Source organism: Cynocephalus volans, chromosome 8 (assembly GCF_027409185.1).
Source record: "Cynocephalus volans isolate mCynVol1 chromosome 8, mCynVol1.pri, whole genome shotgun sequence".
Classification (NCBI taxonomy): domain Eukaryota; kingdom Metazoa; phylum Chordata; class Mammalia; order Dermoptera; family Cynocephalidae; genus Cynocephalus; species Cynocephalus volans.
The window spans coordinates 18,451,089-18,477,667 of NC_084467.1; the positions used below are offsets into that span (position 1 = coordinate 18,451,089).

Sequence of the window (26,579 nt, forward strand, 5' to 3'; positions counted from 1 at the left end):
GGAGAAGCAGGACTCCCACACCTCAGGTGGGAAACTTCCTAGACACACTCTTTCAGTGGGGCGTGAAAGCTGCCAACCTCATAAGACTCTGGTGAAATGTAGTTAACTTGGAAGTACAGAATGTCAGAGCTAGAAGGGATGCACAGAGCCACAGAGCCACAGAGCCACAGGAAACTGAGGCCAAAAGAGGGGAGGGCCTTGCCCAAAGTCACATGGTGGGGTAGCAGCAGAACTGGGCTTCCAGGAGGTGCCCCAGTACAGTGCTCCATCCATACACCACGGCCCCATCCTGACCACAGCACTGGCTGTTTTGTTCAGTGATTAAAATGGGATCAGAGTTTAATTTCACCAGAAGAGTTACTTCAATGTGATAGGAGTTAGTAAACACATTCGGAATAGTATCTCCAGAGATTGTACATGATACTCACAGGAGGATATGTACAGGGGCAGACCTCGGAGGTAATATGGAGTGCTCTCAGGGGCCTTTGGCATGTGGGAAGCCTCTGGAGTAAAGGGGGGTCTGGTTTTGAAGCCCAGTTCCACTACTCAGCTGCTGTATGACCTTGAGCAAGTTGCCTATTCTCTCTGAGCTTCCTGATTAGCCACCTGTAAAATGGGGTAAATAATGCCTACCTCTCAGGGTTATTATGAGGATTGTATGTATGAGATGATGCATGTGAAGGATTAAGCCTGGTGCTGGGTACAGGGTGTGTCCTCAATGAAAGTACCTATGATCATTATTATCAGCTGCTGCTGCTGCTGCTGCAGCAAAGGTCTGTCAAATTCTAGGTACTTTTCCTACGGGAACTAGAAACCCAACGTTCTCCTCCCTGGGTATGAACTTGAATTACTTTCATGTTTGAAGCCAGTGGAGGCCCGTCCCAGGGCAGAAGAATGAAGGCAGAATGAAGGCAGATTGAGGAGAGGGTGCCATATTTGAGTTGGTGAAAGAACTAAGATGCTTCCTACTGGAGAGACAAAGACAAAAGGAAAGACATGGATATCTCTATAATTCATAGAGATCCAGATGGGGAAACGTGTTTGCCAAATCCGTTGATCTCCATATTGAAACTTGGAAAGCTAAAAAGTAATTAATTTAAGGAGCTATGATTTCACTCCGAAAGACAGTGCAGGTCAAAGATATGAAGAATTTCCAGAAAGATTTAAAAACACCCTAGAAGCGCTGGCCCATGGCTCACTTGGGGGAGAGTGTGGTGCTAATAACACCAAGGTCACGGGATCCCTATATAGGGATGGCCAGTTAGCTCACTTGGAGAGCGTGGTGCTGACAACACCAAGTCAAGGGTTATGATCCCCTTACCGGTCATCTTTTAAAAAAAAAATTAAATAAATAAATAAAAACTCCCTAGAGGGCCGATCCATGTGTCTAGCATACAGAAGGTGCTCAATAAATGTTTACCTAAATGAATGATGTTTTGCAAAGACCTGGAACACAGACCTAAGAGGACTGTGTCCACGCTCTAGACACCTTTTGGAGAGTCTTCCCATCCTATGACACCCATTCTCTGAAAACTGCCCTCCTTCCCTCTTAGAGGCAGGCCCTTGCCACCTGTTTGCTCTAGCCAGAGTTGACTGGACCAGGGCTGGACACCTGACCTAAGCTGGACCAATCAGACTCTTTCTCCAAGGAATTTGGAATTGGGCTCTGAGAAACTAGTTAACTGACTGAAAAAGCTAAAGCTGGGTGTCTTTCCCACTACGTGGGACCAGCAGTGCCGGGTCCCTAGCAACAAACACTCCAAAGGCTGTCCTACTGAAAAGAAAATAGATTTGTTCAAGTTGGCCCTGATGAGGATTCCTAGTACTGACAGGTGTAAGGTAGGGACACAGAAAAAAACTTCAGTTCAAACAGAGGACATTCCTAAAGAAGAAAAAGCTACCCCTGGAAGGAGGGAGCTCCCCATCACCTGAAGTATTCAAGGCCTTAAGGCACTAGAGAGTGATTTAGGAACTGGATTTTGGATTAGAAGTGATGGCCATTTTGATTTCTTTTAAAGCTGAGTCAATGGCTCCATGCAAGAGCCTGGGGCAGGCACTGGGCAAAGATGGGTGAAACACTGAGTGTAAGGGACAGGTCTAAACTTGGAAAGCCCACTGGAGTCCTACAGGCAGCCTTGCCTGGCTGGCCCTACACAAAACTTGAATTCCAGTTGCTGGCACTGCTCTTTGTGCCCCATACCCTGCCGTAACACGCCCACACACACACACACCCACACGCACCCATGCCCTGGCTCTCTGGTTGGTGTTCTCTGCAGGCAGAAAGACCACAGATGGCAGCACTATGCCATGCCCAGCTGCCCTGCTGGAAGTGCCTTCTGCACGCCCCACTCCTGGGTCAGAATTCATCAATAGGACCCATTCTTCATTCCTGTGGTCTCTTAGAGCAAGCTGTGGTTACCACGGCAACTCAGCCAAGAGGACAGAGCTGCTAGAGCTAAGGCCTTAGGAGCTGCAGATTAACTTTCACCATTAGACATTCACTCCTTTGGACCATTATATTATGGGGCACAGGCACAACTTTTGTGTCATCCATGACCATTACAGCCATCCTTAATCAATCAGTGTTTTTCCCACTGACCCTGGGTTTGGTTTATCATTCTGCTCAGATGGCTTTTTAGGTAACCTCTAATAATTCCAGTAGAGTTGGCACAGGAGATGAAAACCATTTTCTACCTTTGTTTTGGACCATGACGTTGTCCCTTGAGAGACTGAATTGCAGAGTCTTAGAGATATTCCAACATTACCTCCTCATGTTACAGACTTTCACAGATGGCAAAACAAAGGTTCAGATGAATTTCTTGTCCCAGGTCTCACTGGAAATGCAAACAAACTAAGGAATGGATACAAACCAAAACTTGGACAGGACTTTACAGTTTGTAAAGAAGTTTGACATCCACAATTTAAGACTCACACATTCCAATGAGGCAGTCATTGTTTTTGTCCCCATCTGGCTGATGAGTCAGTGAAGCTCAGAGAGGTTAAGAAAGTTGCCTGAGCCCATACAGCCTGAAGGTGAACTTGGGACCCAAATTATGAAATTCTAACTCTCATGTTCATTCCCAGCCTAGGGGCCCAGACCCTGGAGGTCCAGGGAGTTACTACTAAAGCCTTTTGAAGCTATACTCATCACGAGCAATAAAAGAAAGTCTCACAAATTATTTTGACCACATTCCAAATACGTGTGCAGCTGTTATGATCAATAAGACACATAACTCTTTAAAAGCATTCTTGAATTCATGGTAGCTTTTTGTCCTTTCCAATATTCTCAACCAATCAATACTAAGAGTACAATTATTGTGGAAAGATCAATGAAACTTTGACATTAAAAACGAGTTGTCCTGTGAGGAGACTGAATGCTGGCTCCTTTGATCTTTGACTCTGATGTCCACAAAGATTAAATTATATGTATACATATTAAACATCATCATAAAATGATATTTTAATGAGTAAGTACTACATATTAAATGTGATCATTAAAATGATATTTTAGTGAGCACACCAAGTTACACTTAAAACATTTAATAACATGATATATAAAGTACAAAAAAAAAAAATAGGGCTTCTCATTTCTACATCCAATTACCAATTTATAGGAAATGCAGAATATGTTAAACAGAATTTTGTTAAACTTCACCTGGGAATGTAAAAACAAGTACAACCAGACTGTGAAACTACAGAACAAGTGAACTGCAAAAAAAAAAACAAAACAAAAATGATGGAGGGAGAATCTCAAGAGACTTAAAAGACATATCAACAACTAACGATGCATGAACCTTACTTGAGTCCTTAATTTTAAAAAATAACTGTAAAAAAAGTTATGACAATTATGAGACAAGTAGAAATTTGAAAACTGGATAATTGATGATTTAGGAATTATTATTCATGTTTTGGAGTACAATAAGGGTATCATAGTTATGTAAACAAAACACGGAGTCATTACTGTTTAGAGATACAAACTGAACTGTTTAAAAGATAAAATGAGGGGCCAGCCCCCAACCTGTGGCTCATTCGGGAGAGTGTGGTGCTGGTAACACGAAGGCCCTGGGTTCAGATCCCATATAGGGATGGCTAGTTTGCTCACTTCGGAGAGCATGGTGCTGATAATACCAAGTTAAGAGTTAAAATCCCCTTACAGGTCATCTTTAAAAAAATAATAATAAATAAATAAATAAAGATAAAATGATATAATGTTTGGGATCTGCTTCAAATTAAGATAAGAATTGGGGAAGCCAGCAGGACAGGGTGATGAGTTAATGGGGTTTACCATTCTGTTCAACTTTCGTAAAGATACCAAATTCTCCATAAGAAGAAAAAAGTGGGGCCTGGTAGATGACAGAATGAGATTGGCAAAATATTGATAACTGCTGAAGCGGGGTGATTCTACTTTTATGTATGTTTGAAAATTTCTCATATGGGCTGGCAAGTTAGCCCAGATGGTTAGAGCGTGGTGCTGACAACACCGAGATCAAGGATTTGGATCCCATTACCAGCCAGCCATAAAAAAAAAAAAAAAAAAAAAGGAGAAAGAAAATTTCCATAATACAAATTAATAAAATAATACAAAGCATACTTATATTCACAAAAGTTATAATCTACTTCACTAAGTTACCTGAAACTAGTCCTGACACCTCAGTATATCGAACTGGTCCCTTTTCAATGAATGAATGGGCACGGCTTTCAAAAAGAGCAATGGAATGGAAGAATGGTGTCTGGGAGTTGGCCTAAGAGAGTCCAGAGGGTCTGGGGCTCAGGACCAAAGGCAAGGATGAGGTGGGAGGGGCCTCCAGTGGGAGGCAGGAAGGGGCTAAGGCAGCATGTGCTGACTCAAATCTGCTGGCTAAACACAGCCGCCAAGCATCGTGGTCTAATTGGGAGGGCACAAGGTAGCATAAAGAGGGCAGGATTGGAGTGAGAAGACTGGGTTTTATTCCTGGCCCAAATCTTTTTTTTTTTTTTTTTTTGCTTTGTGGCTAGCTTGTACAGGGATTCGAACCTATGACCTTGGTGTTATCTGGCCCAACTCTTTACTAGCACTGTGACCCTGGGCAAGTCCCCAGTTTCTCTGGGCTGCAGGCTTCGCACCTGCAAAATGGAAATGACAGTCATTGCTGCTCTGGCCACCTCCCACTAAAAATCAAATCGTAGTAAGATTGGGAATGTTTGTAGCCCATGCAAACGTGAGCTGTCCGGTTCATGTCATGCTATAACGTTGCTTTTCCTCACCCACCTACCCAACGACCAGATCCAGAGAAGGGCAGGGAGCCCCACACAGCTCTTCCCGGGTGGCTGGCCAGGAGGAGAAAAGAGTGAGACTGAGAAGTATTTGTTAGCATCCCACCTCTGGGACAATCCCAGCTCAGCTCCATTCCCGAGAAGTGACCGAAGGGCCCCTTCATAGCCATCTACTTGGGAATCTCAAATCTGATAACCTGACCCTCTCCACCTTGGTGGGGGAGAGAAAGGGACTAGGGTAAAGTCTCTAAATGGTGTAACTGGTGCACAGTAGGGGCTCTTTCACACATACTGAGTGCCTGACTGCATACCAGACTCTATGCATGTGCTAGGGACAGAGGGATGTCAGGCTCGGTCCATGCCCTCAAGGGGCTCACAGTCCAGAGGGGAACACTGAACTAGATGAGGATGCGCTTGCTGAGGGCTGAGGAGGCCTTGGCAAACCTAGGGCAGGAGAGAAGTTTCGAGGAGCACCTACCCCACCCCAGGATGAACTGATGCTTCATCAGAGCTTAAAAAAAAGGAGGCATTTTGGTAGAGCAAAGCAGGAAAGGGGAAGATGACTCTAAGAGAGCAGAGGCACGTCTGCAAAATGCCCAGGGCAGGAGAACTTAGCACATTTGGGGAATAGCCAGGAGGGGGGAAGTGGTGAGCAGTAAGGCCTCAGGGTTAAGCAGGGCCCAAAATGACCAGCTGGGAGACCATGCTAATAATAACTAGCAGATGCTCACTCATCATTACCATGTGCCAGACTTTATTCTAGCCCCTTGACATACCGTATTATTTCAGGCAATCCTTTCAACAACCTCAGGAGATTTTACAGTTGAGGAAACTAAGCCCAGGGAAATTATGGCCATTTGCCCAAGATCACACAAGCAGTAAGCAGTGGAACCTACACTCAAACCCAGGCAGCTGGGCTCCAAAGTCCATGCATTTAACCAAACCTCTATGTTTTATCCTACAAGTGATAGGACGTTCTTGAAGGGTTCTGAACAAGAGAGGTGTGACTTGATAAATTCTCGTGGTAGAAAGTTCACCTCCAGGGCTTGGCTGTACACCCCTGTCCAAGCAGGAGAAAGGGAGTATACCCTTGTTCCCCAGACATGACAGGGTGATTGGGGAACACAGCCCAGCCCTGGCCCAGTGCAGATCACCCAAATAGGAAGGACCCCGATTCCAAGCTCCCAGAATGAGTCTATTGTTAACATGAATTCAACCACTGCCCCATTTAGGGAATGCTTGCTTTGGGGCAGGCACCTTATGTTTGTTACCACGCTGATTCCTCCCAGCAACCCTGTGAGGTAGTTATTATCCTTGCCATTTTACAGATGAGAAAAGTGAGGCTGGGATAGGTTAGGCAACTTACTCAAGGTCATGTAGGAAGCTCTAGGAAGTGTAGAGCCCATGCTACATCAAAATATGAGGCAAATTCCACCTCTCTGAGCCACAGTAATCTCCATAAGGATTGCTGTGAAGATTAACTGAGATAGTATTTGTGATGTCAGGCATCTTCGGAGGCTGTGCAGAAACATTTTGAGGGTATGACCTTCCAATATGTACAGCACAAGGCTGTAAGACTAAGAGCTCTGGACTGGGAGGTGGGGTGGGAGCGATGAATTTTAGAACTCTTTCTGTCATTAGCCTTTCTGTGTGCATCTGAGCAAGTTCCTTCCTCTTTCTGAGCCTCAGTTTCCCATCTGTACAATTTAAAGCTGATGAACACAACCTCTCCATCCCCTTCCAGTTCAATGCTCTGGGACTCAGGGTCAAGATACCCTGCAAGGCTGCTCCAACCTCAGCCACCAGGAGTCAAAGTCTCCAAATGGTTTTCATCTAGATAAGCCCCCACTCCCAGCACCTGGGAGTCCTGGTTGGGGCAGTCAGAAGGGGGCAGCAGAGGAGAGCAGGGCTCCTTCCAGTTTCTCCTCTGTCTGGCCCATGCAAGGTGGTCCCTGGCCCCGCCCACCTGCCCACAGTCCCAGGGGCCAGCTCCAGTTCTCTCCCAACCCCACGGTGTGAACTTGAGAAGTCTCCTTCCCTCGCTGGGCCTCTGACTCCTTGTCTGGAATGAAGGGATTGGGCGGTAACAAGGAAGACTCCTGCCATCTATGACATTTATTATTTCAGGATCCCTTGGCCTCTTGCTGTTTTCCTTCCTGCACTGCTGGAGCCCATGATTGGCCATGAATCCCCTTGGTTGGGCCTCCACAGATGTCTCCCTAGCCCGGGCCCCTGTCCAGCCTCACCAGCACAGCCTCACCCATTGCCCCTTTCAGGATGGTGGGAAGAAGGGAGGAAGAGGGGTTGCAGGAAAAGAGCCATGCCCCCAGTGTACATGGAGGCTTCTGCAAACTCCAAGTTTCCTGGCTGAGATTTTCCTCCAGAGACTGCTCAGCAGTGATGAGCTAAGAGAGCAAGAACTTTGCCGGACTGACTGCTGAAGATTCTTGCCCTATCCCTGGCCCCAAGCCCTGAATTCCACCCAATCCAGGTGGAGAGCCCGTCCTGACTTCTTGGACAAAGCAGCAAAGGGTCTGTTGCCTCCCACCCCCTGGGTTCCTTTGTTGGCCAGTATGAATCCCTCCCTGTCCCCCACTTGGGCTTGGTATCCATCACTAATCCCTTAAACACCAGCCCTATCGAACTCATGGCAATTTCCTAAATGGGCCAGGCTCTTTCCAGCCGCCAGGCTTTATTCATGCTGCTCCCTCTGCCTGGAGGGCCCTTCCCCATTCTGTATAGTAAATACTTTATCTTTCCTGACTCAGCTTATGGGTCACCTCCTCCCCACCACAACAGAACTGTCCCCTCCTGTCTTTATGTCACCTTGTGCCTACTAAAGGCTTTTATCAGAGCACCCTTGGCACTTATCTACCATACATCAACCCCAAGGGGTTGAAAACTCTATAAAGGCAGGGATTGGTTCATTTGCCTTTGTGTGCGTGGCACCTAGCACAGGGCTCAGCAGATGGGTGTCAAGAAACATTTGTGGAATTAATGAATGAGTGAATGAATATTAGCAAGGCCCTATGGGAACACAGAAAAGGCAGAAGGGGTTAGAACTCTGACTTTCATGTCACACTGTCCTGAGGTCCAAATTCTAGTTCCAGTACTCTTAGCTGTGTGACATGGGGCAAGTGACTTAGCTTCCCTGAGCCTGTTTCTTTTTTTTTGTTGTTGTTGTTGTTTTTTCGTGACCGGCACTCAGCCAGTGAGTGCACCGGTCATGTCGCCGCGCTCCCAGCGCAGCACTCTACCGAGTGCGCCACGGGCTCGGCCCTTCCCTGAGCCTGTTTCTGCGTGTATCAAATGGGATAATAACAGCACCTGTCTCATCAGACTGAACTCGATCAGGCATTTAAGCACCTAGCCTAGTGCATGGCATACATGGAGGGTTCCATGGTAGCTGTTCCTGCCCAGCAGACACCTTTTCTGTATCCCCAGGCTGCCCAGAGGAATTACCTGGAGTGCTTTAAAAAAAAGAAGGATGCCAGGGCCTCACTTCAGACCTGTTAAGTCAAAGGCCCCGGGGAGGGTGTAGGGGGGAAGCCAGGATTCACCAGCAGAGTGAGCAGTGAAACTTGGCCCTGGGGCCCAACTGCCCAAGTCCAAATCATGGCCCTGCCACTTACTGTTAATACAGCTGCCAGATTTAGCAAAAATAAATACAGGACAGAGTTATATTTGAATTTTGGATAATCAATAACTTTCTTAAGGATAAGTATGTCCCAGGTATTGCACGGACATCCTGTATGTCATTTGGCAACTCTGCTTACTAGATTATTTCACCTCTCTGTGCCTTACTTTCCTTACATGGGGATTACATGAGTTAATGAGAAACGCTTACAACACTGGCTGGTGTGCTTGCAATTCCTAGTTTTATTGCTTTTAAAGCAACCCAGACAACATATATGAACTTTGAAAACATGATATGCTGACTGAAAGAAACCAGAAACAAAAGACCATATATTGTAGGATTCCATTTATGTGAAATGTCCAGAATAGGCAGATCCATAGAGACAGAAAGTTGCCAGGGGCTGGGGGAGGGAGACTGGGGAGTTACCACAAATCAGTATAGGGCTTCTTCTTAGGATGATGGAAATGTTCTGGAATTAGGTAGTGGTAACGATTGCACAACACTGTGAATATACTAAAGACCCCAAGAACTGTACATTTTTAAATGGTTAAAATGGTAAGTTTAATGTTATGTGAATTTTATCTCAATGAAAAATGTCTAAAAGCAACACAGGAGATTGTAAGGTACAACCAGGACTGAGATCTTCTGGGGAGGCTCTCAGCAAACGTTTGATAAAGAAATGAACGGATGGGAGAGAGCAAAGGACAGAGCCGAGGGAAGACCCTGCCTTGTCCAAGCATGAAACCAAGCTCAGCTGTTCATTCCCTGACACCTCTCAGGTACACAAGATTTCTCTTTCTGCTTTGGTGCCAGGATGCCACAATTTTAGTTAGTGCTCACTTGTAATAAGCTCATCCCTGTTGCAATTATTTTCGTCTTTTCTCCCTGTGGTTCCTGATCTCTTTAACTACCCTGTGTACAGGTGTACTTGTGCTTTTAGTAGAAGGGAATTTAAAAAAAAATTATAAAGTACCTATTATGTGCAAGATATATACTAGATGTTTTACGTGTGATCCCTTCAAACAAACTCATAAAATAGTTATTTATCATCATCCCTAATTTACAGATGGGGAAACTGGGATTTAGAAAGGTTAAGTCACTTGCCTGAGGTCACACAGCCAATAGTAATTCAAACCCAGGTCTGTCTGACTTCAATTACTGGACTCTTGCCAGACCTCAACCACATCCCTGTATGCTGTGGGTTGTCAATCACCTTTGCACCAGCAGAGTCCTTCCCCTACCCAGATGGGGACCTTATCTAGTCACCTCCATGCCCTTGTAGCCTGCCTTTGTACACAGCAGGTACTCAGTAAATATGGTTTCACGCATTGCCTACCTTACATGGGCATGTGATAGTTCACCACAATAGTTTCACCGTGACTGCTCACAGTCACCTGGGGAACTTCTGTACTGCTCACTTGTGCAGGCCTCACCCCTGGGAGATTCTGATTCAGTGTGTCTGGGTGGAGCCTACAGCCTCTGAGGTTCTTAAAAGATCAAGGTCTAAAACCAGCCAAGTTCCAGAACCTTCAGCAGCTGTTCCCAGCTCGGCCTCCCATCCCCTCCAAAGCACCTCCAATGAGGCCAAATCAGTGTTCCCAGGGCCCTGTCCTAGAGTCTGAGGAGCCCCTCACCATGCCTCCATGGACCTCATGGCCTCAACTGCTCTGGGCCTAAGTATTAGGACCACTGAAGGGACCTTCAAACAAAGTCTGTCTGAGAACTGTATGACTGAATTGCCTTCAGGGAAAGCATTTTCTGCTCTGGGCTAAAGTTCCAATTTCTGTCCCCAAATCTGCCTTTGTCACTTCAGTAGCCAGAAACAGCTGAACATCAGATGAGAAGACTGAAATTTAGGGAGAGGAGGAGACTGAGAGACCAGACTTGAGGCTGAAAACTCTGGGAAGACCCTTGGCTCCCTGTGCAGAGTCAACTGGCATGGAAAGAGCTGGGATCAGTGGGGCTGGGTTCCAAGCCCAGCATAGAAAACCTTCTTGGCCCCAGGTCCTCAGCCACCAACTCATGCCTCTGTTCCCCTTCTGATGAGAACTTCTCATCTACCCCCTCCTCAAATCAATCTTAAGGTCACCAACCATGTTCATGTTGCCAAAGCCAGGGAATGTGTCTCTGTCATTTTCTTATTTTACCTCTGGACATCTGGGCAGGATCTAACAGAGCTGAGCATCAGTCTGTCCTGCAAACACTCCTCTCCTGGCTTCTGAGACACTGCACTCTCTTGATTTCCTTTCTTCCTCACCAGCAGCTCGTCAATATCCTTTATTAAATCCTCTTCCTATCCTAATCTCTTTGTACTGGGCCTCCCCAGAGCTTGGTCCTGGGCTCTCTTCATTCCTCTCCCTAGGTGAACTTATTCATCCCCACAGCTTTAAATACCAGCTAAAGCAATGTATGCAAATGTGATCCATGGATCGCCTCTAAGGGAATCTCCCGGGGTGCTGGTTTAAATGCAGATTCTCACACATCCCCACATGCTGGCAAACCTGCTTTCGAGGACATTTGTCATTTTTTGCCAGTTGGGCATGTGAACTTCCTTCCTATGTCTGGGGAATTACTTGCTATGCAAGTCTTGGCAGAGCTTACCTCCTATAAAAGCTGAAAAATTCTTGCTTTTCCAGCCTCCCTTGCACCTAGGCTCGACCATTCAGAGGCCCTCACTGCAGACTTTGAATCAGGAGTAGAGACCGTGGAAGATCCATTTTAATGCTGGTGCCTACAGCAGTGATGGTGCCCAGTGTCCAGGGGACAGTGCACTACAAGCTGTGGCATTTAGTACATGGCAACAGTGTCCTGACAAACTGGCTCAGTGGCATAATTTTGGCTGAGATCCTTCCTGCTGCCCAGCCCCAGTTCTCCAGCTTCCCAGAAATTCTATGAACTACTGAATATTTCCTTTCAGTGAGCTCCTTTTCCATTTTAATCAGCTCAGGTTGGTTTCTGTTGCTTGCAATAAGAAGCCTAAGATACATCTACTGAATTGCACTCTCTTGGCCTAATGCCAAGTGATTTTCACACAGATGCAAGTTTGAAACCGACTATCTCAACACTGACAACTCTCACATGTGTACCTTCAGCCCACTCCTTTGAGCTCCAGACTCATATATCAAACGGCCTTCATGACATCTCCACTTGGATGTCTCAAGACCCACAAGATGTACAAATAGAATTATTGATTTGCCCCCAAATCTGGTTCCCTCCCAGACTTCCCCTTCTCAGTGCATGGCACCCTTCCATCAGAAATTTGAGAACAATTCTTGACCACTCCCCACATGCACTCCATCAACAAATGTTGACGCTATTACTCATAAAATACTTCTACAATCTGTCCACTTCTCTCCTCTCTACCAGTCATAACCCTACACACACAACTATCATCTCTTCCCTGAATAACTGCAACAGCCTTCTTGGGTCTGCTCCTGCCCTCTCCAATCTGATAGTCTCCACACAGCAGCTGGTATGGTCTTTCTAAAATATAAATAGGATCATGAGTAAATAAAAATAAAATAAAATAAAAACCACTCACTACCAGGGCCTACAAGCATGAATATGACCTAGCCCCTGCCTACCTTCCCAAACACATCTGGGGTCACTCTTCCATTTGCCCATCACTATGCTTCTGCCCCTTCGGCATCCTTTCAGTGTCACACATAGTCTGGGTTCTTTACTGCCTCAGGGCCTTTGCCTAAGCTGTGTTCCCTCCATGTGGAGCATCCCCACACCATTACTCTCTGTGAATACTCCTTTTCAGGAGTATTTTTTTTTTTTTTTTTTTTAAAGATGACCGGTAATGGGATCTCAACACTTGGCTTGGTGTTGTCAGCACCACACTCAGCCATTGAGCCAACCGGCCATCCCTATATAGGATCCGAACCCGTGGCCTTGGCATTATCAGCACCGCACTCTCCCAAGTGAGCCACGGGCCAGCCCTTCAGGAGTATTTTTTATTTCAAGAGTTGTTTTTTTTTTTTTTTTTTTTGGTGGCTGGCTGGTATGGGGATCCAAACCCTTGACCTTGGTGTTATAAGGCTGTGCTCTAACCACTTAGATAACCCAGCCAGCCCAGTTTTTTTTTTGTTTGTTGTACAACCAATATCTCCTAAGCACCTACTATGGTGCTCTGGTAAATACTAGGGATACGATGATGAGATTACATTCTATCCTCATGGAAGTCAAAATCTATTGAGAAATCAGATTTTAATAAAATAATTATATAAATAAATGTAAAATTTCTCTATGATGTGTGCAGCAAAGGAGAGAGATACATGCTATTAGAGAGAACTGAGCTAGAGTAAACGTGAAGAAATCAGTTAGGAGGTCACTACCATGTTCCAGGGGAGAAATAGTGGTGGCTCAGACTAGGGTAGGGATGTAGAGAAGTGGGTAAACTGTAGAGATACTTAGAAGGTAAAACTGATGACCCTTGGTGATGAAGGGTGCACGTGGAGCTGTGAGGCTTCTGGCTTGTCTAACAGAATTAAGAGAGGTACCATCACTTGAAAGGGAACATTGGAAGGGCAGCCGGGGGGATATCATGAGTGTGGTCTAAGGGAAACCATCGAGTAAGCAGATGGACATGAGGGTCTGAGTTGGAGGTACAAATGTACGAGTCATCTAGAGACAGGAGGTGACTGAAGCCATGGGTGTAGACAAGACTGCCTGGAGAGAGAGGCTAGCGTGCAAAGACATGAGGACCCAGGACCAAACCTCAAGGAATTCCTTGACAAGGAGGATGAGCCTTCATGCCACTTAGCACAATGTGCAATTACTGACTTATTTGTTTACCTGCTTGCTCTCTGTCTTCTTCAAAGGACTGTAACCTCCACAGGACAGGGACTACATCTCTCTTACTGAGCAATGTGTCTGCCAAGTGCCTGATACAGGACCTGGCATGGAGTGGTCCCCAGGCACTTTGCTGGCTGCTACATCCCTTGGCAGGGCCAGCCTCATCCATTCCTTGGCCATCCATTCAACTAGGTCCATTGGTCCCCACTGTCCAGCAGAAAGTCTGAACACCTAATTGGCATTCAAGGCCCTCCAAGTCTTGCTTAACCCCCTTGGCATTGTAATCATCTTTTTAAAATCTCCTATACTTGAGCTTTCCAAATTGTGGTTCATCTACACCTGAGAGTATGCATAAATGATCTAAACCAGGGAGGTACAAAACAGGATGAGTACAGTGCCTCTCCCTGGAGCCTGGATTGTGCCAAATGAAGAGGAATTGCCATGGACACTTCTAGGGGGACTTTCCAGGCCCTGTACGTCTCTGTGGCCATGTTTACCCTGCCTAAGCCTATCCCTCCATGACCTCTGCTTATGAAACCAGGGGTGGAGATCCAACTTCTGCAACCAATTCAGAAGCTGGGCTAGGCTGTTAACCTCTGCCAGGAACTTGGAAGTGGGACACAAAACTGGATTGGTTACCTTTAGACACTGGACCAGTGAGGTAAGATGAACGTAGGGGCTGAGGCTGCGCTTTGGGGCCTCTGTGATGATGAGTGAGCAAAGGTACTGATCAGATGTGCAGAGAAAAACAGAGGTAAGTGGGGCTGGACAGTTAGCTCACTTGATTAGAGTGTGGTGTTGGTTAACACCAAGGTCAAGTGCTTGGATCCCCATACCAGCCAACTGCCAAAAACAAAGAAAGAAACAGAAGCAAGAGAGAATGAGAATGATGAAACAGCTGCCTTAGTTCCTGACGACCTCTCGGCCTTGAGTTCCAGGCCCTAGTGAGACCCACCTTTACTTATTGCTCTGCAATTCCATGAGGCACCTCTAAGTCTTTCAAACAAAATTTCCTTCAACGGAAACAAGCTTGAGAGGATTTATGTTTCTTGCAAACAATCTCTAAGATTACACAAAATTTTCACACTAAAACAAATCTAGGCATATTACAAAGCAAATTGTAAAATTCACAAGACTATTAAAAATTAAGAATGAAATCCTTTCTAAAACAAGATTCAAAAAAGCAAAACTCACAAAGAAAAAGATAAATTTGACTCTAACAAAATTTAAACTGTGCAATATAAGACATGATACCAATTTAGGTAAACATTCCTCCTAACCACTCCCCCTCCTTCACTGACAATATATTTTCTATGTGGACAGACATTGGGAAGCATGCACGTTTCCACAGCATTTACCTCTGGGGAGAGTGTAGGGATTGCAAGAAGTGGTCACAGGCCTTTCCTGTTACGTTAAAAATTATTTTTTTATTAAAAATTATGTCCCTTGTCCAATTAAAACTTTATTTTAAAATTTCAAATATATATATAAAAGATCCCCTATTGTGGTGGACTGCTTAGCCAAGACCCACTGGGGGATATGCATTCACTAGTAGTTTGAGTAGCATAATATAGTGTGAATTCTCAGCTCTAGTCAAAATGGCTCTCTTGGTTCCTGATATGCCCTTTTACCACCTGTCTCTGAATTCACTCACTTGTTCTCTCCACTAAATGAGATTCATCCATCATTTCATCTGGAAGTGCCACCTCCTGCAGGGGGAAGCTCTCCCTGATTGCACCAGTCCTCACTGGTCTCTCCTTCCCCTGTTCTGCTGGCCTCTTAAGGTGCTGACTATACCTTTCTCTGGGCACTCAGGACAGACTCCTGGGGTTCCTACTTATCTCCCTAAGATAGGGGTCATCTCCCCAACCAATCAGCAAACCAAAGCAGCATCTTTATATCCTTGATGCCTAGCACAGAGATGACATGGAGAAATGGACACAGCATAGGCAGGAGCATAGCAGAATCAGACAGACCTGTTATACGACACAGGGCAACTGCCTTAACCTACCTAGGTCCATTTTCACCTGTAGTGAATATTCACAGTAGTGAATATCAGTGAGATGATGGGTGTAAAGGAGCCCAGGACGGGAAGAAGCCAGTTGACATAATGATTATTCTAATAATGCCTCACATTTGCACAGTATTTTATAATTAGAAACAAAAAACTTTTAACAACCTAGTGAGGTAAGCAGGGAAGGATTATGAAACCCATTTTAAGGATGAAATAACAGGTTCAGAGAAGTTACATAGAGAGGACAGGCAGATGGACTTTGGAAAGAAAAAGAATAGGACCAGGAGTTAAAACATGGGTAGAAATGCCAATTTTTCCACTACCCAGCTGTGGGAGCTTAGAGAAGTCTCTTGTCCTCTCTGGACATCAGTTTCCCTATCGTAAATGAGAGAGTTCCTAGCTAATCCCTGGTTTAAAGGGTCCCTTAGCCCTGACATTCTAGTTTCTTGTGATCTGCTGATGGTCTTTCCCAGGAGGACTGCAAAAGAGGGCTGAAAGTCCCAGGACAGGATCGCTAGTTACTCCCAGGAAACCACCAGGAACTGGAAAACTTAAGATAATCAGTTGCATTTTGATTCAGCCAGATGGAGCTTCAAGCCTGGGGTTGGATTAGTCATGCCCAGAATTGGGGGGAAAAAATTGCAGCATCAAACTACATGTAAACACAATAGAACAACAAAATATAAAGGCAAGTGCAAAACAAGACAAGAAACCTTAGGAAAGTTTCATGCAAAGGTCAGACTCTAACTTTTTGGGAACTGAATTGCTGAAGAGAAAAGCTGTTTGGATGCCACAAGCCTTTCTCCTGCAAAACTGAAACTTGAGTGCACCAAACCAAAAATCCAAAGGCTAAAGGAGGCTGGGTTTTGTCTGGCCTGAACTGGAGCAAAGCTGAGTCCTAACCAGAGCCTGCTGAGGTCTCCAGACCCATTCTAAGGGCCCCCTCCCCCAAAACACACAAACGCTTACACACATGAAGCCAGACGCACGGGCATAAATGAGCATATCTGTTCATGGAAAAGGGTTCATAGTGCAGCCAGTTCTCTTGCTCTGATTTAACATTCTAATGAACAACCTGGAGAAGAGGGTGAAATGTGAAAGTCCGAAGGATGACGATGGTACTGAACTCTTCCAAGTCATGAAATGGAAGGCTATGGAGACAAACCTCAGAAGCTCTCCTCAGGATGGGGCTATGCAGCAGTCTCCCTGTGAGTCTCCCACATTCATAGGCGGTGGACTCCAAGCTACTTGTTCTGCCCAAGGAAGGAAGCCAAATCTCACTGGCTGCTTCTTATTTTAATTAAAACATATACTCCTACTACGTGCAAAGCACTAAGCTAGGATCTGTGAGAGAAATGAAGATGAAAGAGACCCAATCACTGTCTAAAGAGTTCTGCCAATTAACCTGATGATAATCATTTCATATATCAAGACGCATGATAAATACTCATTGCTTTATACCCATTGCCTCATGTAATACCATAGCCCTGTAAGGTAAACATTATTATCTGCATTTTACAGATGACAGATCAGGTCACATGCCCAAGCTCACCCAGCTGGCAAATTGCAGAGTCAGAATTTGAACACAGGTCTCCCTCCCCAATGTTGATGCTCTTTCCACAATCCTCTATCACCCTTACAAAGTGATACAAATTCCACAATGGAGGACCAGCCTGCCAGGGGAGGAGAAGAGGTTTCCCAAGACTATTGGCCCAGGATATTATAAACTACTGAGTTTTGTGTCTGTCACACAGTAGGTCCCAGTACTCTTATGGTGAAGGATGGAAGGCTAAAGCCACTGCTGAGGTCCAAAATGCCACCCAAATTCAGGGCATCCTCTGGACGGGAACTGCAAAAACACGTTATTCTCCCTTGGCCCAAAGCCACAGGGTGTCTGCCCTAGAATATTCCCTGCAGAGGAGCCCAGGGAAAGCTGCAGCAGGTTCGAAGAGGAATGAAGGCCAATGAGCATGGGAATGGGTGGGGCAGCCTGCAAGAGCGAAGAAAAGGCCTGGGACGTTTTGCTGGGAAAGACAAAGAGGGGAGGGGAGAGGAGACTATAAACTTGCCAACAGCCCGGCCAAGGTGAACCCCGGCTCCTGGCTCCTTCTCATTCGCGTTCATTCCACAAACGCGGGCCAAATCTCAGAACCAGCGGCAAGGGGGAGGGGCCTCCCTGCAGCCTGGAAGAAGTAAGTTCAGGACTGAGGCGAAAACCCAGCTTCTCATAAGGGGAGTGACTTGGCGGGCACACTTGTGGGGCTCTGAAGATGAAGACACAGAAGCCATAAGGCGTTGAGCCAACACTTCTGACGGGGCAGGTCACACAGAGCATTTGGGGTATCTCCCCTGATCTGTGGAGTCTGTCGTTGAGGTGACCTCGTGCCCCCCCGCAACGGTCCCTCGGGCCCTCCCCCCGCCTCGACGGCGAAGACACAGATGTTTGAGGTGTGCTCGGTTCTCACAGATCTAGGGAGGGGCAGGTTTCTGGGGCGCAGTGAAGGGACATCACAGTTCAGGTCACGCCTGTGAAGGTCAAGGCCCGGCCCTGCGTGGACCCCCGACCCCTCCCGCCTCGGCCCCTCACCTCCTCCCGCGCCAGCGCCGCCCCCCGGCACCGGGGCATCTTGGCGGCGAAAGCTGCGGCCCCGGTCGGGGAGCTGAGGTCCTCCGCGGTGAGGGCCAGGAACTCGGCGACGCTGAGCTGCTCGGGCATGGCGGGCGCGGGGCGGGGGCTCAGGGGCTGCCGGAGCCGGGCGCCGGGGGCGCTGTGCAGCACTGAGCCGGGCCGGCCTCACCGCCTGCCGCGGGAGCCGTCCGTGCCTCCTCTCGCCCCGCCCTCCGCGCCGCGCGCCCCGGCCCCGCCCCTCCAGCCTTTCTCCCCACCTCAGCCTGGACTACCCCGCCCCCCGGCCTCCTCGGCCCCGCCCCCAAGACTTCCCAGCCCCTGAGAGCTCCGCCCCGCCCCCGGCTCCGTTGACGCTCTCCCGCCTCGCCTCCCGCCCCCGCCCCACCACGGGGGCTCCGCCCTCTCGCGCCCCACTCCGGAGCCTCCCAAGTTCCCTTCACTCCCACGGCCCTGGCCGCCCGGTTCTTCCGACCCGCCTCAGGGCCCCTTGCCTCTTCCCTCCTCTACTGATTCGTACCCAGCCCTCCAGCCCTCCATGACCTCACCCCTCTGCCTCACCCCCACCCCGCCCAGTGCCCATGCCTCGCCGGGTCCCGGAGCCTCTAGCCCGCCTTTGCTCCACACGCCCGGCTCTCAGCCTCAGCCCCGGGGCTACCACCTGCCCACGCGGGCACCTCCGGGGGACTGTGGGGCTCTTCGCCGCTGGCTAGCTGTGTGATTTGGGGGAAGTTACTTCTCTTCTAGGAGCTTCAGTTTCCGTATCTGTACAGTGGGAAGCCCGATGGCCACTTAGCGAGGAAGGAACCTAACAGGTGCGTGTACTAGCTCTCCCTTACCGGACCGTCTCACTCACTCCTTCCTTCACTCTTCCTGGGCTTCCTCTGGTGACTTTCAGCCTTCAACCTGGCTCGCCATCCTCTGGGATGGATGAGGGATGGGATTCAGGATAGAAATCCACTTAGGTGTAGTTCTGAAGCCTGAGGTCCTCTGGAAAAAATTCCTCCAGGTAAAAAAGCAGGGAAGCTCCGCGGTGAAGAACATTGGCTTTGAAGTCAGACAGACCTAAATTCCTATCCTGGTTCTGCTGTTGCCCAGCTGCGTACAGTTATATAAATTGCTTGCTACTCTAAGCCCGAATTTCCTCCTCTTAAAATGGCCTCATGGTATTTTTTTACCCCATAGGGTGATTGAGAGGATTATATAGTTTGCACAGAAAAGAAAAAAATCCTGGAAAGATATACACTAAAATATTACTAGCTGAGAACATTATGCTTTTCTTTTGGCCAATCTGTATATTCTTTTTTAAATGAACATATATGATGTGTAATAGAATGAAAAGTTGAAAAAATGTGTACCATTTGACTTAGAAGACAGGACAAGTATGTTGTGAAATACAACTCTGGTTCACCCCTGATTCACCCTTTGACCCATTCCAGTCTGTTTTCAGCCCCCACTATTCCAAGGGTTCTTTCAAGGTTAACAGGTATCTCCTTCGTTCAACCCAACAGGCACTTTTCTTGCTTGACTTCTAGGAGCATCTGACACTGATAACCACTCTCTGCTCCTTGAAACATCCTTGCCCTTGAACCCTGGAAGAACCATTTTCCTTGGTGGTCATCTTCCCTGTTTGGCTGCTCCAAGAGCCCTTTCTGAGATGCACTTCTCTGCATGTATCTGAAATGCTGGAGTCGTTGGGAGCTCTCTGCTAGACCCTATGTGCTTCTTACTCTACCAGGCTTCCCGGACACCTTCATTCAACCCCACCATTAATGTTAATATCCTCTGTTAATATCTTCCTATTGCTGCTGTAGCACGTGGCCACAAACCTGATGTCTTAAAACAACATGTATTTATTCTCTTATGGTTCTGGAGGTCATAGGTCTGAAGTGAGTTTCACTAGGCCAAAATCAAGGTATCAGCATGGCTGTACTCCCTCTGGAGGCTCTGGGAACATCCATTTCCTTGTCTTTTCCAGCTCCGAAAGCTGCATTTCTTGCATTCTTTGGTTTGTGGCACCTTCCTCCATCTTCAAGGGCAGCTGCATCTCCAAGCATCTTACTTCAGTGTCATTGCCTTCTTCCTTATGGTCAAATTTTCCCCAGCCTCCCTCTTTTTTTTTAATCATTATTTTTATTTTATTTACTATAACATAGTTGATCGTATATATCTGTGTCGTGCAGAGTTGAATATCATTACCTGTGTGCAATATGTGATGCTCAAATCAGGATAATTAGTATATTCAACATTATACAATATAATCGTTTACACCCTCCTTCCCACCTCTAGTAACCATAGTTCTTTTTTTTTTTTTTAATTTTTATTGAATCAAAATTGATTATACATATTTTGGGGGTTCAACATTGAGATAGGTTGACCAAATCAATATTACTAGCATATATATTGTTACAAATCATAATTCTTTTTCTTTCTTTTTTTTTTTTAAAGATGACCAGTAAGGGGATCTTAACCCTTGGCTTGGTGTTGTCAGCACCACACTCAGCCAGTGAGCTAACCGGCCATCCCTATATAGGATCCAAACCTGTGGCCTTGGTGTTATCAGCACCACACTCTCCCACGTGAGCCATGGGCCAGCCCAACAAATTGTAATTATTCTTCATGCCCCTTGTCCAATCCCTCCCCATCCCCTTTTCCCTCCCCCCTCTAATTACCCTAGATTTCTTCTCTCCCTCTGAAAGAATAATGGTTACTCTGTTGATTTGTTGCCTAGATGATCTGTCCAATACTGAGAGGTGTGATCAGGTCCCCCAGTATTATCATAGAGCAGATGCTTCTTCTGTCACTCTGAAATGGGCTTTGTGGAGAGAGACATCCTCCTCCTTTCCTTATCTCTGCTGGTGACTCTTCTTGTGTCAATGCACTCCAGTGGCTGGCGGACCATCTGCGTGGTGGTTGTGGTGTCTAGCCACCTTCGCAGCAGCCATGGATATCGTGGTGGTTGTGGTGGGCCACCCACATGGAGGAGATGATTTTCGTATGCTCCTTGGTGCTGGCGGTGTGCCTGGTTGCAGAGAGTGTCCAATCCCCAGCTCCATACGCTGAGTCCACGTGTGGGCCCCAAGGCGCTGGTGCAGTTAGCCTGGTTGCGGGAGGGGGATCTGGTCCCCTTCTCCATACCCCGGGTCCCTGGGCAGACCACGAGGCACTGGCGAGGTGTGCCTGGTTGTGGGGGGGGATCTGGTCCCCTTCTCCATGCCCCGGGTCCCCAGGTGGGCCCCGACCTAGCCTCCCTTTTATAAGGACATTTGTCATTACATTTAGGGCCCACCCAGATAATCCAGGATAATTTCTTTATCTCAAGATCTTTAACTTAATCACATCTGCAAAATTTCTTTTGCCATATAACTAACATTTACAGGTTCCCAGGATTAGGACCTGGATATCTTTGGAGGCCATTATTGAGCCTACCACATCTTCCAAAGCTGTATCACCAGCCTGGATCCTTCTCTGGCTTAAGAGCTACGTATCCAACTGCCTGTGGGACAGTTTCACTTGGCTATCTCACAGACTCCTCAAACTCTACATATCCAAACCCGAATTTGTCATCTCTGTTCCTGCCTTGATGGAAGGCACAACCATGCACCCCTTTGATGGTCATCCTCTCCTCTTTCTACCAACCTCCACTCAATCGTCAAGTCTTGTCCTACTTCCTAAATGTCCCACTTTCTCCATCTGCTGGCCAACCCCAATCCAGCTGCCACCACCTCTTACCTCCTCACTGATCTCCCTGCCCCATGTCTTGCCTCTCTGATCTGTTGCTCTCCTGCTTAGAACTCCTCAGTGGCCCCTCATTGCCCTCTGCCAAACTTCTTTTCCTGGCTACCTGGTCCTGCATGGTCTTGTTGCTCCTGCCATTTACAGCCTTATCTCTCACCACTCCCTTCCCACTGTGATTGAGTCCTCTCACTGTCCTTCCCTCTGCCTGTAATACTGCCCCACTTCCTTTCAACTGGCCAACTTATATGTCAATTTGTCCAAGAAGCATTCCTTGATGTCCTTAAAGGGACTCCTACAGGACCCTCTGTCCCAAACCACAGCACTTACCACTGTGGATCATAATTACCTATTTCCTAGTTTTGGTCCCTGACCCACTTATTTATTTATTGAGCACTTATTATGTACTTGTCACAGTGCCAAGGGTTATGCAGGCAATAGCTTATTCAATACCCACAACAACCCTATGAGGCAGGTAACATTTCTCTTCCCATCTCTGCGTTATAAGTGGAAAAATTAAGGCTCAGAGAGGTTAACTTGTATAAAAAGATTCCAACCCAGGTCTGCATAACTCCAAAGCCTTTTTTGGCTTGGTTTTGTTTTATAATTCATCACCAAACTATACTAACTAGAAAATATTGTCTCTTGTAAATTAAGTAGATGTAAATGTTCCATATATTCTCATCTATAATTGAAACATTCTACCTACCAGCAGCATAATACTGCTATAATATCTTGTAAGCTAACAAATTCCTTACTATTTCGTAAAGTAACTATGGTACTTTGATGTCAAATCCCATATTATATACTGAAACGGAGAGGCATGTATAATTGATGGTGAATCCTTTTCTGAAGCATCAGTTTTATTTCAAGATTTTAGAGAGAAAATTAAATAACAAATGGTAAGTAAATTACAGTATTATTTGGTAATAAGATAAACCTAGAGCCATATCAGGGTAGGTTACAACAGTTTATTTCAGGTATTTTAAGAGAAAGCATGTGGGGCTGGCCCGTGGCTCACTTCGGAGAGTGTGGTGCTGATAACACCAAGGCGACGGGTTCGGATCCCTACACAGGGATGGCCTGTTAGCTCACTTGGGAGAGCGTGGTGCTGACAGCACCATGTCAAGGGTTAAGATTTCCTTACCGGTCATCTTTTAGAAAAAAAAAAAAAGAGAGAGAGAGATAGCATGTGCCTTCAAGGAAATTTCTGGTTGCTTCAAGCTATTTATCTAGACCACCCTATGTATCATTCTAATTTTAGTATATATGCTGCCAAAGTGGGCACCAGACCACCCTATATAAACATCTACTTGACTGGGGCTATTTCAAGGGAACAGTTTGGGACACGTTATAAAATAGCTGTTTCTAGGTCCCTGGACCAGCCTGTACAAACCTGGCTCTGTGGAATTAACTTGTTCACTCAACAAATGTTTATCGAGCAGTACTAGGTCAACCTGGATGGAAGATAGGGAGGGAGGAAGCTGTGGGTACAAAATACACAAATAATCACAAGATACTTTATCAGTCTGTTTCTGTTGCTTGTAACAAAATACACAGAACTGGGTGATTTATAAGAAAACAAAATTTATTGCTTACAGTTTCTGAGGCTGGGAAGTCCAAAGTCCAGGGAACACATTTAAAAGGCCTTGGTGGTGGCAACAGTGTCGGCAGCGTATCACATTGTGAAATGGAGCAGAGAGCGCCGAGAGAGAAAGACGGACTCTCTTTTTTTAAAGCCCTGCAAACCACGACTCTGACCACCATTATTAATCTATTCACTACTGCACAGCCCTACAATCCAATCACCTCTTCAAGGCTTCACCTTTCAGTTACCGTAATAGGATTTCCCACCCTCGTAACAGTCACAGTGGGGGCCAAGTTTCTAATACATAAAACCTGAGGGACACAATTCAACCTTCAGTGAGTTTTGGGGGACATAATTCAATCCACTACAGATACCGATTGTAAATTCAAATGTAGAGGGTGAACAAAACTAATGCTATTTTGTGCCTTGCTCACCATGCTGACTCCTGCTTATCCTAATTACTTTGCTTCACTGACTGTAAAAGGAACATAGCCATGAAAGGAACATAGGTTTCAGGGAGTGAATCATTTATTACAGCAGGTAGTGTCAGTGGTTTGAGCAGTAACATCACAAGACACCAGGTGAATGATGTTATCTACTTATTTTTCTTAAGATGTTTCCTTGAAGTTATTTTTAGTGAAAGAGCCTTTGCTATATACACATTGCCTAAACCCAGGGAACCAGAGCTCTCACTCACTGTAGACATGATTCTTTATTGCATGCAGCTTTCCTGTATATAAGTGGCCCTTGTAATAGATATCTCTGATTAGCAAATGGACCTCCCTGCTTCCTTCTTTGGTCTTAAAGTACCTTCTCAATTTGGAGGGCGTTATATTTTAAACCCCTCCTTGTACATCAAGATACCTTAAAGAGGTGCTATGGGAATGTGGGTGGTGGGGAAAGAAAGCCCTTTCCATTTCTGGCTCAGGGAAACCCGAAGGCTTCAGGGCAGAGGGGCACCTGAGCTAAGGGGAACTGGGGACAGAATGAGCAAAGGCAGGGAGAAAAGAAAATACAGAAATGTCCATTCCGATGAGCATAGATACGTGCTGTAATGTCTCCTATATTAGAACAATTCCTCTTGACCTAACTTCATCCATCTACAGCCCCATTTCTCTGCTCTGCTTTGCATCAGAAGTCACTGAAAAGTCATCTCTGTTCATAATATCCAATTCCTCCAATATTCTTTTTTTTTCTTTTTCAGTGAAATAACCTTTTGCTTTTACTTAAATATTATACACACAATTCAGTTACACTGAAATTTTCCCTGAATTTCCAGGTATAGGATAATCTTTAATTTATCTGTTTGATATCATATCATGCCCGAGATTATGTTTCTATTGGGTCAAAATAAACAGGAAAGAAAAACGTAAGGATCCCAGTGTTTGATGTACCTAATGCAAATATTCTCTGTCAGAGTCATAACTTTTTATTTTTTTAATTTTAATTTTTATTTTTTGGTGGCTGGCTGGTAATAACTTTTTAAATAGAACCCTCAAGATAGCTTCTCTTCATTTCTGCATACAGTCAGTAAGTATAGAGTCAGGAGCAACTGCTTGGACAGTTGTCCACCAGAATCACTGAATTAGTGTGCTTGATTTTGGGTCATTGACAAATGGCCATGTGTCAAGAAGAGAGTCCAGGATGTTGCTGGGAGGGGGAGAAATGAGCACAGAGAGGTCCTGGGAGGCATGTTCAGTAGAGCCACTGAGGACAGCAGCAGGATTTCGGGGGTTTCCAGGTAAAATCAAAGCCATGGAGGCTTTTAAGAAAAGGAGCGATATGGTCTGGAAACAGATGGCAAGGGAGCAAGAGTGGCTAGGAGGACAGCAGGGGGGAGCTGTAATGGAGGCCCAGAGAGAGGTGGCAATGGCCCTGGCCCTGCACAGCAGCTGCGATGGAGGGACAAGGAGGTCAGGAAGGAGGAACCGAGGCCGATGCCTGCACTCTGGTATTCTCTTAAACTCCTTCTGATCAGGCTTTCACTCCCACTAACCACTGCAACTGCTCTCATCAAGGTCACCAGTGACCTTCATGTTGCTGAACCCAGTGGTCAGTGCTCAGTCCTCATCTTTCTTGGCCTCCCAGAAGCTGCTCACGCTCTCCTTCATGCTACACTTTCTTCGCATGGCCTTCAGGACACCGCACAGGCTTGATTTTCTTCCTCCTCGCTCTTAGCTCCTTGATCTCCTTGGTTGGTTTTCCTCTTCTTTCTCATTTCCTAACCCTGAGGACTTCAGTCCTTGATCCTCTCCTCTCCTACATTCCTTGATGATCTCACTCAGTGCCATGGCTTTAGATATCATTTATATCCTGATGTTCCCAAACTTCTAACTCCCTTGAACTCCGGACTCCTATATCCATCTGCCTCCTTGACACTTACACCTAAGAGCATCTGGAACTTAACATGTCCAAAGTGAACTTCTGACTTCCCTCCCCAAACCTCTTACACACACACACACACACACACACACACACACACACACACACACACACACACACACACACACACACACACACACACACACACACACACACACACACACACACACACACACACACACACACACACACACACACACACACACACACACACACACACACACACACACACACACACACACACACACCCGTCTTCTCCATCTCAATTGATAGCAACTCCCACTTTTCAGGACATTCTTTCTTGACTCTTCTCCTTCTCTCACACCCACATCAGGAAATCACCTTGCTCTACGTCCAAAATATACCCAGAAGGCCGGCCCATGGCTCACTCGGGAGAGTGCAGTGCTGATAATACCAAGGCCACGGGTTCGAATCCCATATAGGGATGGCCGGTTAGCTCACTGGGTGAGCATGGTGCTGACAACACCAAGTCAAGGGTTAAGATCCCCTTACCAGTCATCTTTTAAAAATAAAAAAAATTAAA

The 26,579-nt window shown here is 46.3% G+C and overlaps 1 protein-coding gene across 2 annotated transcripts in view; it reads right to left on the reverse strand.

Moving 5' to 3' along the window:
- ASAP3 (ArfGAP with SH3 domain, ankyrin repeat and PH domain 3) overlaps positions 1–18,522 on the reverse strand; it is a 42,419-nt gene extending 23,897 nt beyond the window's left edge. For both annotated transcript variants that reach the window (XM_063104419.1, XM_063104418.1), the window contains exon 1: positions 18,292–18,522. In XM_063104419.1, coding sequence (XP_062960489.1) covers positions 18,292–18,420 — 129 coding nt within the window. In that variant the 5' untranslated portion in view covers positions 18,421–18,522. The remainder of the gene's footprint in view (positions 1–18,291) is intronic.
- Positions 18,523–26,579: the final 8,057 nt, after the last annotated feature.